Source organism: Epargyreus clarus, unplaced genomic scaffold (genome assembly GCF_041222505.1).
Source record: "Epargyreus clarus isolate Ecla_fem2 unplaced genomic scaffold, WU_Ecla_fem_2.2 ptg000003l, whole genome shotgun sequence".
Taxonomy (NCBI): Eukaryota; Metazoa; Arthropoda; class Insecta; order Lepidoptera; family Hesperiidae; genus Epargyreus; species Epargyreus clarus.
In genome coordinates, this window is record NW_027332211.1 from 4562787 (window position 1) to 4575608 (window position 12822).

Consider the following 12822-nt stretch of genomic DNA (forward strand, 5'->3'; position numbering starts at 1 on the left):
GCAAAAAAGTAGCGGTGACTCCTGATAATTTAAATATCGTACATACTTTAAAAAAAAATCACCGCTCTGACACGTTTTAAATCATACCTAAATATACCATAAAAATTACACCTTATAAAAAAGATTCATCAAAATCGAATCATTTAATATCAATTTAAAAATAATTGATTTTGTCGAATGCCGGATTGCCGAATTCTATTTATTTTATGTATTCATTGACGCGACCCTTAGGCCGTTTGTCCACCGTCGCCGAGCCGACACCGAGAACGAGATAATTTCGGGCCGATTTTACTGTATCGTTACGGCGATAGTTTGTCCACCACGACCTATATCGCCGGTTTATTTTGCTGTCACGCGTCACGCGTGTGACGACAGTGTATGGACAAGTTCCAACGTGTTTTGTATTGCCGGCCCATCGGCCCATCAAAAGCTCGGTCCCGATCTAGCGGTCACGCCGATCTACAATTCTATTCTTCTATCCTACGCGGTGGACAAGCGGCTATAGTAAATGTATGAACGCTGCTTCGGCGCTATCATTAATTATCGGTATCGACTCGATGACGGTGGCGGTGGACAAACGGCGTTACGGTGGTACGTTGCACCGAGTAGTGAAAATCGTAAGAAAATCGAGGCATCGTTAAAATTTGATGCAAACTTGATTTACGTTTCCAAAAAATAATTTCCATCATGCATGAGAATATTCAGACAATCAGGTTTTACCCGACTGCGGTGATGTTTTTCTAACGTATGTACATACATACATACGCTAGAACACATACATAAATATGATATATGTCTCACATGATGATGATGAAGACGTATGTGTTATTTCTTGACATACCCTCCACCCCAAACGGCTGGACGGATATTATCATATGTGTTGGTTTCGTCTAAATTATGGGAGTAACATAGGCTATAATTTCACGTAGTTAGGTTTTGTTTTTTTATTGTAATTATTAGTTTCATCATGAGTCATGTCGGCTGGCTTACTTAATAGAATGAGGTTACCATATTAATTCACACGCATTTATTAGTTGTATGTATGTATGTATGTATGTATGTATGTATTTATGTATGTATGTACGTAACAGTAACGGAATCTTTGAACCCGATTTATATCTACTTTGAACGTTCAGTTTAATTCAAAATTTTGAAAGATTATCAAAAACGGATGACGATACACGATTTTAATAATTTTGTACCATTATCCTTATCAACATCCTCAGGATTAACGATTTTCGAGGCGAGAGAAAGCGCCTTTGGGAGAGTTCAGGCAAAGTTACTAGATTGATTTTTAGTTTTGAAAAATAATAATGTTATTTCCCTATAACTCAAATGTACTGAAACATATTTATAATGCCATCTTGTAGAATGATTTTTAAGATTACGTACTCAAAGGATAAAACGAAACCCTCCGCTGTCTGTTCGTGAGTCACAGGGCTTTATCTCTTAAACCGTAATATTTATATATATATTTAATATAACATTATATAATAACAACAAATACTAAAAATTAATAAAATAAATATAGTTCAAAAAACTAAAAAACACGCTTTTATGATAAAATCAACTAAAAAGTACAAAATAATTTTCAATCTAGGAATCAATTAAGGAACAGTAAATTGTATAATTGTGAAAAAAGCGTGGGGTGCTCCACTAATCAATTTTCGAAAAGCACCCCACACTTTTACCACAATTATACAATTTACTGTGTACAATTACACAATTATACGATTTTATCATAAAAGCGTGTTTTTTAGTTTTTTGAACTATATTTATTAGTCCTCAGGACTGGTAATGCATCTGGGATCGGATTCAGGTAGATTCCCTATTCTATCTGAGCTGATTATTAGTCTATTTTCCATGAGCGGAGGCGACAACAAACCGTCTAGTTATGAAATACAGTAGTATTGATAATAATTTTGAAGGTGGTAGCACACTTTGTGGTTCGACTCCGGCAGCACCACCGCCACACCTATTTCTGCCTAATAACAGCAGTGTTGGGCGCTGCTGTGTTCCCTTTTGAAGAGTGTGGTAAGGGAGACATACTTTTCCAAGGCGTTCCAGCTTAGTCCTCAGGGGTAGCGGCGCGTCTGTGGCCGACCTCAGGTAGGAATATCTAATCCTATCTGGGGTTGATTACAGATGTCCATGGGCGGCAGTAGCCAGTAGAACTGAATGCTCGTCTGCTGCTCCTATATTATAAAAAAAATCAAAACTACGTAAGATCGCTCCACATAAAAGTTTGTAGGTAAACAAAAATTATAAATGAAACAGGTGTCTAATGCTACTACCTACACTACTCCTACAATAATCCTAATCAGGATGATTACATTTTGTACAGAATCAGCTCATCCTTTCTGATTACTTTACACAAATTATCAAAACTGATAATTTGTATCTAATCTAGCGAAGATATTAATTCTCGATTACTTCAGTACAAAACGATCCTTATCCAGAAATACTATACCCTGCGCCTACGTACATAGAACCCATACTATTCAAAGTATTTTTTCCTAGTGTATGGCCCACTCCTTTCCCTCCCTGATTTATCTGCATCGCTGCATCCCTTATTATATTTAATTGTTTACTTCTAGGCAAGAGTCTATACCTCATTCTCTACTATGCTATTAATATGCATATATTTTGTGAAAATAGGTCTAAATTCACTAGTAATACGTAAACATTGCTTAACATTGGTTTTTATTTTAATTATTTATCTTTTTGTATCAAAATACGCTCAGTAACTCCTATTAACCAAGTATTTTCAGGTTTTCTATATAGTTTCACCTATATAAAAATTCACCACCCACACATTCCGTTATAAAATCCTATACATATAGTAAAATACCATATATATTCCATTATCTGAGTGACATTCTTCAAGTTTACCTTATATATAAAATTCTCGTGTCGCAATGTTAGTTACTGTACATACTCCTCCGAAACGGCTATACCGATTTTCACTAAATTTTACATGCATATTCAGTAGGTCTGAGAATCGGCTACTATCTATTTTTCATAACCTTAAATGATAAGAATTGTTCACCCTTAACATTTTTTTTATTTATATGGCATCACAACGCTTGCCGGGTCAACTAGTTTTCAAAATTTACTTATGCTATGAAACGCCTGTTAAAATTATAAAGCAACTTCCTTCTTATAATAATACTTTTTTATTTACTTGCAGGTAAGTGAAGATGACAAAACACTAAATATACAAAAATTCAACCAGGTTTTTGGTAAGTACGAGTATGCATATTCTTTAAGTTTTATAAGAAATATGTCCAGTCCTACCTATGTTTTCCCAAAGTTTGTCGTGGTACTTACGGGACACCCTGTATATAAACAGACGAACCGTGTTAAGTACTGCTGTGTTCTGGTTTGAAGGGTGTGGTGGGGTCACATACATTTCCGGGACATTCCAGCTTAGTCCGCAAGGATAGTGGCGTATCTGTGGCCGATCTTAGTTAGGAATCTAATCTTATCTGCGTTTGATTACAGACGACCATGGGCGGCAGTAGCCACTTACCATCAGGTGGACTGTATGCAGTCGTCTATGAATTCTATATTACATAAAAATATATATACTGACAGGGAAATATTGCTAAACTTAGAATCAGCTGGATTGCGTTACGTAGGTATATCTTAATATTCCTAGACAAAAATCTTAATCTGGGGCTTTAAATAATCTGACATTATTTATAAATAAAGCTCATCGTTCCGAGATAATTTATATCCGCTCAAATGAAAATATTTATTTGTGATAACTACATTATAAAACGATAAGCATATTTTCTGATCTTTCCTATAATCTGATAAAATACGCACGTATTAAAGATATATTAATGTGTTATCAATATTTGGTATACCCTTACTTCTTAAGCATGACTTCGAAAAATGGTAAGTAGGTATAAATGTTATATGCAACAAACATATTAGTACTAGCAGAACCCGCGGCTTCGCCCGCGTAAAAAAATATGATAAGACATACAAATAACTGTAATCGTAAATTTGTACCTTTAACAATTTTAACGATAAAGTAGCATTAATATTTAATTAATAAAAGCTTTTTTTTTCGTTACTGTGTACCTAAATTGGTCAAGCTTTCTTCAGAAATATACACTAAAACTCTAATTAGTGGACTGTAATGAAACTTTCTTTAAAACATAAGTTTCATGTAGGATACAATAATTATTATTTACACTATTCCATAGGAACCGTCCATGTTATATGCGGCCTTGCATACAGTGGTTCTTTCCAGGGTCGCTGGCTGGGCGGTTAGAGCTCCCATTCTTGCCGCCCGCAACTCCATAAGTCCCCCTTTTCTTTTCTTTTCTTTTCTGTTGACCTGAAAATCAGCTAATAGTCAACACCAGCGGTCGGCAACCCGACACCCACGGGTGGTGTGTGGCCCGCGACTTTCCCTTGTGGCCCGCCGGTTACTAATACTGCGCGTTACTAATAATTGGCCAAGTGCAAGTCAAACCCGCATCTGGAGGGTTCCTTTCAACCAAAATTTTCATTTTTTTAAATTTCTAGTATTTAATATTGCAGCAGCCATTAAAGTACACACATTGTGAAAATTTGAACTGTCTACCTCTAACGGTTCAAAAGTTAGTTGGAAAAATATCGAATAGCAGTTTGTTGTATTTAGTATTTGTTGTCATAGCGGCCATCGTTATGCATCCTCTATCCAGTTCTAAAGTTGCAGAGATAGAGCCCTGTGACACACGGACAGACGGACAGACAGCGAAGTCTTAGTATAGAGTTCCGTTTTTATCCTTTAAGTACGGAACTCTAAAAAACCGCAATACATTCCCATGTTAAAAATATGTTACGACGGCCCGTGGAATTTCGCTCTACACTAAACCTCTCTGCACTATCTTCTTTTTCCAGACACGCCAAAGGAAGTAACTACAATGACGGTTTTTAAAGAAACTTTCATTACTTATAAGTTTCTTACTTAGGGTACTCCCTAATAGGATTGATTGTTGAGTTGCTAAAAATGCTGAAACAGATGTGTAAACAGAAAGGCATAATGCATACACCAACCAGAAAGCCAATTGCCAATTTTTACAGTCCTTGCTTCCAAATTAACGGTTTTTAAAATAAAGTTCCATCCCTTATTAAACGTCCTTAAGGGTTAATTGTTCAAAAACGGTGAAGTAGGTGTTCTATTATTTTCAATCAGAAAGCAGAATACTAAATTACATAGACTTTGCTCTAAAATCTGCGAACTTCTAAACGAAGTTTCTACCCCTATTTTATCCTCTTAAGGGTAGATTTTCCATAAACGTTGTTAAAGAAGATCTATTATTTCGTACCAGAAAGCTAAAACCTATTTTTACAGTCCTTGTTTCTAAATAAACGGATCTTAAAATAAAATTCCATCCCCTATTAAACAACCTCAAGGGTTGATTTTCCAAAAACTGTAAAATAGGTGTCCTATTATATTCAATCAGAAAGCCAAATAACAATTTTTATAGACTTTGCTTAAAAAGCTGCGGACTTCTAAACGAAGTTTCTACCCCTATTTTACCCTCTTAAGGGTAGATTTTCCATAAACGGTGTTAATGAAGCTGTATTATTTCGAACCAGAAAGCTAAATGCTATTTTTACAGTCCTGGTTTTCAAATTAACGGATTTTAAAATAATGTTCCATCCACTATTAAACGACCTTTAGGGTTGATTTTGGAAAAACCCTTAGATTAGATTTTTATTACTTTCATCCAGTTTGCTTTAAAATTGACGGACTTTCATACTAACTTTCAACCCCCATTTAACCCCCTTAACAGTGGAATATCAAAATATCCGTTCTTAGTGCGCATCTACATTATAAAATGAAGCTATATTTCAAATTTCATGATTCTAGCTTCAATACTTCAGTCAAAACTAAAATAATAGTCATAAATAAAATAAATAAAATACTACAATAAACTGCTCAATGTACCTTTGTCTAACCCCAATGGATGAAGACACAGGTTGCCGCTCGTATTATAATGATATTTTATTTTTTATAATTCCAAATTTGCAAAACAGCAAGTTGTCCACCTGACGGCAATACTATATAGGAACCTAACCACAACTTTCAAAACAAAACATAACGCAACCTGGATGTTATAAATCAGAAATGAGTGTGTTTATAGTGCCCTTTTGGTCGAAGCCCTTAGGGACCTTACAAAAGCTACAAAAATAGGAACAAAAAATTAGAAACATGTTATTTTTGCCAAAACGTTATTTATTCGTAGAGAATGTCTTTAATTTTTATTGAATTTGTGCTTAAGAGTTGCTTTGAATCCAAGAAGTGTAGCGAGACACGCGAGCGTTGACACCAGGGAACCGGGGAAGAGCGCATTCTTCTCCCCAAGAGCACACACCAACGACGACATTGTTGTGGAGGAGAGGACCGCCGGAGTCTCCCTGGCACTGGTCGCGACCGCCCACGTTCAGCCAGCCAGAGCACAACATGTTGTCGGTGATGGTGCGGCGAAGTTCAGCGTAACGGGTTCTGCAAGTCGCTTGATTGACGGTCCAAATCTGCACATGACGAAGCTGCTCAGATGAAGCGCCTTGCCACTGAAAATTAACAAGAAATCAGTTAAAAATAATTTCCTGTCAGTTCAATGATAAACCCAATTGGCCATAGACAAATGTAAAACGTACTTATTCTCGAATTAAAAAAAATGAACTAAACCAAAGTCTGCCAGTTTTGCGTATGACCTAATTGCCTGCATAAAATAAAGATCATGCCAATAACGTGATATTAAAATTAAATATTTCGGATAACACAATGTATGTGTTGAAAATTCAGAAGATTACCCTGATCGCACCCCATCCGATAGCCCAGACAACTTGGTTGTCGCCGAGGTTGTAATTGGAACCGGCGATGCTGGCAGCGCGGACGACATTGCTGAAGGTGAAAACAGTGTTGGATCGCAGAATAGCAACATCATTGTCTAAGTTAACCCTGTTGAAGTTAGGATGGTTCAGAATTCTGTTAGTGTTGTGAACGACGCCTCCACTGTTAGCGTTGGTAGATCCCACGCGGATACGCCATTGGTTAATTGTATCGCCTCTGAAATAATGAAAATATAAGTGTTGAATAAGTATTATCTTATATATAAAATTCTTGTGTTACAATGTTAGTTACCATACTCCTCCGAAACGGCTTTACCGATTTTCATCAAATTTTATATGCATATATTTGGTCTGAGAATCTGCTACTATCTATTTTTCATGCCCCTAAGTAATTTTTTATATGGCAACACAACGTTTGCTAGGTCAGATAGTTTCATAATAATATTATTACTGAGCCATACTAAATGAAAAACGCTTTTGTCAGTGATCTTATGAAGAAGGAAAATGAACTGGGAATGGACTGGGTTGGTGTTACAAAAATTATTAAACTTAAAATTGTTATTACACTTTAACTTTTTTTTCTTCAGTGGAACAAAAAATCTGCAAATTATTTCATATAAATTTCCTGTACACTTCAAGTACCTGTCCAAAAAAATATTGTTGGTTGCTCGTCTGTTGTATTGAAATATTCATTTGACAAATAAGCAATAATTCAAAATCACTACAACATTATTTCTGTGGATTCGTCAAGAAGCACGTAGTGCGTTAACCAAATTCTTAAAAAACTTACATGAAGCAATGAGCAGCAGATAGGATGCTTCTGTTGTTCAGAATGGTACCGCCACATGACTGCCTGTGGTTTGCAGCGAGCCGTGAAAACAAAAGAGCTGCCCCGAAAGGATATTGCTGGATAGTGGTCGTAGAACCACCAACAATCCTTTGAGGATTAGTTGGTACGGCTGAAATGGAATTTATTTACTTATTTACTAGGTGCACCAACGAAGAACACACTTCGGTGCACTTAAATCACAAACACATAAATTAATAGGTTATGTACGCAGCATTATTATAGGCGATTGACATGTTGACTATTATTAATAAAATATTAATATTTAATTTAAAATTTACAAACTATATAAATTACTTACATTCTAAAAACTATGTTTACATGAATTTACAATTAATAATAATATTTCATAATTAGTAATAAAAGCAAATTCTTTAATACTCCTACAATAAATTTACTTGATACGAAAGGTCGAAATTCAAATAATAATAATTTATATCGATTGACTATTTCGTATGACAACTGAATTGTTTACCTTGAATTTACACGAAGTATCCCGAAAAATGTCAAGTGCTAAATGATGTCGAGATTCATAAAGAGAAATAGATACAAATAACAAGAATAATCTATATAGATTATCTATTTCGTATGACAACTGAAATATTTACTTCGATTTACATAAAGTATTAAAAATGCGAAATTTAGACGGTTTTAAAAATAAAATTTGATACTCACCTGTAACCGCCGTTATAGCCAGGGCCAACACCACTAGTGTGTACATTTTCTCCGGTTCCTCCAACTGTGATGAGTAGAAGTGATGTTCGGACTTTATATACTTCCAGCACCTGTCAATCATTTAGGTCCAATAAAGATATAGGACTTATTCTTTATCTTAAAATAAATAATATCGATAATATTATAATTATAGTTCAAAAAACTAAAAAACACGCTTTTATGATAAAATGAACTAAAAAGTAGAAAATAATTTTCAATCTAAGAATCAATTAAGGAACAGTAAATAGTATAATTGTGGAAAAAGTGTGGGGTGCTCCATTTATCAGGTTCGAAAAGCACCCCACACTTTTTCCACAATTATACTATTTACTGTTCCTTAATTGATTCTTAGATTGAAAATTATTTTCTACTTTTTAGTTGATTTTATCATAAAAGCGTGTTTTTTAGTTTTTTGAACTATAATTATTTATTAATTTTTAGTATTTCTCGTTATAGCGACCACCATTATTCATCGTTTGTAAAAAAATCAAGTGTCTATCTAGTACGATTTAAGAGATAAAGCCCAACGACAGACGAACAGACCGCAGAGGGTTTCGTTTTAACCTTTGAGTACGGAATCCTAAAAATCATTCTACAAGAGCGCATTATAGATATGTTTCAGAACATTTGAGTTATAGGGAAATAACATTATTATTTTCTAAACTAAAAATCACGATATAAAAGTTACGCCTATTGAAACTACTCGTAAATAGCAATAATTATTATTTGCAATCTAAAGTTGCGATGAACTTTGCTGAAGGTGTTTGAAAAATCTCGCCTCGAAAATCGTTAATCCAGAGGATGTTGATAAGGACAATGGTACAAAACTATTAATGTTTAAAATATTGAATTGTCATCGGTCCTTAATAAGTATGCCAAATTTCGAGTTAATCCGACGTTTTGAAGGGGGTTAAAATCATGTTCAAAGATTCCGTTACATACTAACATACCAACATACCAACATACCAACATACATACGTCTGAAGCTAATAAAAGCGTGTTAAAAATAGATAATATCAATTTCCTTCGTTTGTTAATATTAGATGTCATATTTGTATATATGTGTAGCTTCTTACTTAATCTGTTTGGGTTAAACATAACGATAATGATATTACATAGAGTTAATTGTTTTTTTTTTTTTGTATAAACAGAAGAAGCCCAAGTTAATGCAGACCACCTGAAAGTAAATAGGTACTACAGATGGGAATAGGATCCTACCTAAAGTCGCCCAAAGATGGGTAATCCTCTCAGGACTAAGTGCCTCGTGTAAGTTTGTCTGCCCCAACCATGCTCTTTAAACTTTAATAATCAGAAATGGGTGTGAATGTGGTACCACCGTAACCGAACCACTATGAATTCAAAATTACAGGTCCAAAAATATTAGTCAAATTTTGTCACTAATCATCTCATTTGCTTAGAGACCATTAGTATTATACCCAACCGCTAGGGAACTCCATTTTTGAAAACTAGATTGCGCCCAAGCAATAAATAATGTATATCAAATGACAACCTGTCAGTCGTTTTTATTGCCCTTATTTTATCGATAAGATTAACTGTGAAATTCATGTTATTATCATAAGGATGATAATTATAGGAGTATTTAAGCAGGTATGTAAATATTTGACAACCTTTCTACGCCAAAGCGCTTTAAGCTAACTCTACTACGCATTGTTACTAAACTGAAAATACTTTGATTTAAAAAAACACTAAAAATTATGGGAAGTTTATTTGATATTTGGGTGTATGGGTAAAAACGAGGTACGGTATCATCACTATTTGCGCATTTAAAAATAGGTAAGTATGTGCTTTTGATCACCTAAATCGACAACTTTGATTCATGGGCTTATCAATAAGCTATCATTTATCGGTTTTGCTTAAATATGCATATCGAGTTAAGTAAAGATATTTTCTAGAACAGTTAAAATATATTGAAATGTTTACATTTTATGTTTCGTATTTTTTACACACTGTATATAAGCTTTACAGACATACATGTCTGTATGCATGTATGTATCAATGGATATAGGTATTCTTTTGAGGTAATTATCATGGACTTAAAAACGCCTGATCTATTGAATTTCGCACAAATGTTAAGCACCGATGACAATCCATTTCATTGTCCTGGTTATCTGCCCTAGGTCATAATTTGGGCGTCTGGAAGACCTGAGGCAAAAAAGTAGCGGTGACTCCTGATAATTTAAATATCGTACATACTTTAAAAAAAATCACCGCTCTGACACATTTTAAATCATACCTAAATATACCATAAAAATCACACCTTATAAAAAAGATTCATCAAAATCGAATCATTTAATATCAATTTAAAAATAATTGATTTTGTCGAATGCCGGATTGCCGAATTCTATTTATTTTATGTATTCATTGACGCGACCCTTAGGCCGTTTGTCCACCGCCACCGTCGCCGAGCCGACACCGAGAACGAGATAATTTCGGGCCAATTTTACTATATCGTGACGGCGATAGTTTGTCCACCACGACCAATATCGCCGGTTTATTTTGCTGTCACGCGTCACGCGTGTGACGACAGTGTATGGACAAGTTCCAACGTGTTTTGTATTGCCGGCCCATCGGCCCATCAAAAGCTCGGTCCAGATCTAGCGGTCACGCCGATCTACAATTCTATTCTTCTATCCTACGCGGTGGACAAGCGGCTATAGTAAATGTATTGTACGCTGCTTCGGCGCTATCATTAATTATCGGTATCGACTCGATGACGGTGGCGGTGGACAATCGGCGTTACGGTGGTACGTTGCACCGAGTCGTGAAAATCGTAAGAAAATCGACGCATCGTTAAAATTTGATGCAAACTTGATTTACGTTTCCCAAAAATAATTTCCATCATGCATGAGAATATTCAGACAATCAGTTTTTACCCGACTGCGGTGATGTTTTTCTAACGTATGTACATACATACATACACTGGAACACATACATAAATATGATATATGTCTCACATGATGATGATGATGACGTATGTGTTATTTCTTGACATAGCCTCCACCCCAAACGGCTGGACGGATATTATCATATGTGTTGGTTTCGTCTAAATTATGGGAGTAACATAGGCTATAATTTCACGTAGTTAGGTTTTGTTTTTTTATTGTAATTATTAGTTTCATCATGATTGATGTCGGCTGGCTTACATAATAGATAGAGGTTACCATATTAATTCACATGCATTTATTAGTTGTATGTATGTATGTATGTATGTATGTATGTACGTAACAGTAACGGAATCTTTGAACCCGATTTCTATCTACTTTGAGCGTTAAGTTTAATTCAAAATTTTGAAAGATTATCAAAAACCGATGACAATACACGATTTTAATAATTTTGTACCATTATCCTTATCAACATCCTCAGGATTAACGATTTTCGAGGCGAGAGAAAGCGCCTTAGGGAGAGTTCAGGCAAAGTTACTAGATTGATTTTTAGTTTTGTAAAATAATAATGTTATTTCCCTATAACTCAAATGTACGGAAACATATTTATAATGCCATCTTGTAGAATGATTTTTAAGATTACCTACTCAAAGGATAAAACGAAACACTCCGCTGTCTGTTCGTGAGTCACAGGGCTTTATCTCTTAAACCGTAATAAATATATACTTGATTTTTTTACAGACGATGCATAATGATGGTCGCTATAACAACAAATACTAAAAATTAATAAAATAAATATAGTTCAAAAAACTAAAAAACACGCTTTTATGATAAAATCAATTAAAAAGTAGAAAATAATTTTCAATCTAGGAATCAATTAAGGAACAGTAAATTGTATAATTGTGAAAAAAGCGTGGGGTGCTCCACTAATCAATTTTCGAAAAGCACCCCACACTTTTACCACAATTATACAATTTACTGTGTACAATTACACAATTATACGATTTTATCATAAAAGCGTGTTTTTTAGGTTTTTTGAACTATATTTATTAGTCCTCAGGACTGGTAATGCATCTGGGATCGGATTCAGGTAGATTCCCTATTCTATCTGAGCTGATTATTAGTCTATTTTCCATGAGCGGAGGCGACAACAAACCGTCTAGTTATGAAATACAGTAGTATTGATAATAATTTTGAAGGTGGTAGCACACTTTGTGGTTCGACTCCGGCAGCACCACCGCCACACCTATTTCTGCCTAATAACAGCAGTGTTGGGTGCTGCTGTGTTCCCTTTTGAAGAGTGTGGTAAGGGAGACATACTTTTCCAAGGCGTTCCAGCTTAGTCCTCAGGGGTAGCGGCGCGTCTGTGGCCGACCTCAGGTAGGAATATCTAATCCTATCTGGGGTTGATTACAGATGTCCATGGGCGGCAGTAGCCAGTAGAACTGAATGCTCGTCTGCTGCTCCTATATTATAAAAAAAATCAAAACTACGTTA

General features: G+C 35.1%; 2 protein-coding genes across 8 annotated transcripts in view; one reads left to right on the forward strand and one right to left on the reverse strand.

Annotated features, from left to right (window-relative positions):
* kcc (solute carrier family 12 member kcc) overlaps positions 1-12822 on the forward strand; it is a 479479-nt gene that overhangs the window by 265456 nt on the left and 201201 nt on the right. The gene's annotated exons all lie outside the window — the stretch shown is intronic.
* Positions 6237-8489, reverse strand: LOC140750645 (trypsin, alkaline C-like). Its single transcript, XM_073084315.1, has 4 exons — positions 8384-8489; positions 7652-7820; positions 6823-7078; positions 6237-6579 (listed from the first exon to the last, which is right to left on the reverse strand). The coding sequence occupies exons 1-4, from the start codon at positions 8427-8429 to the stop codon at positions 6283-6285; spliced, it is 768 nt and encodes a 255-aa protein (XP_072940416.1). The 5' UTR covers positions 8430-8489; the 3' UTR covers positions 6237-6282.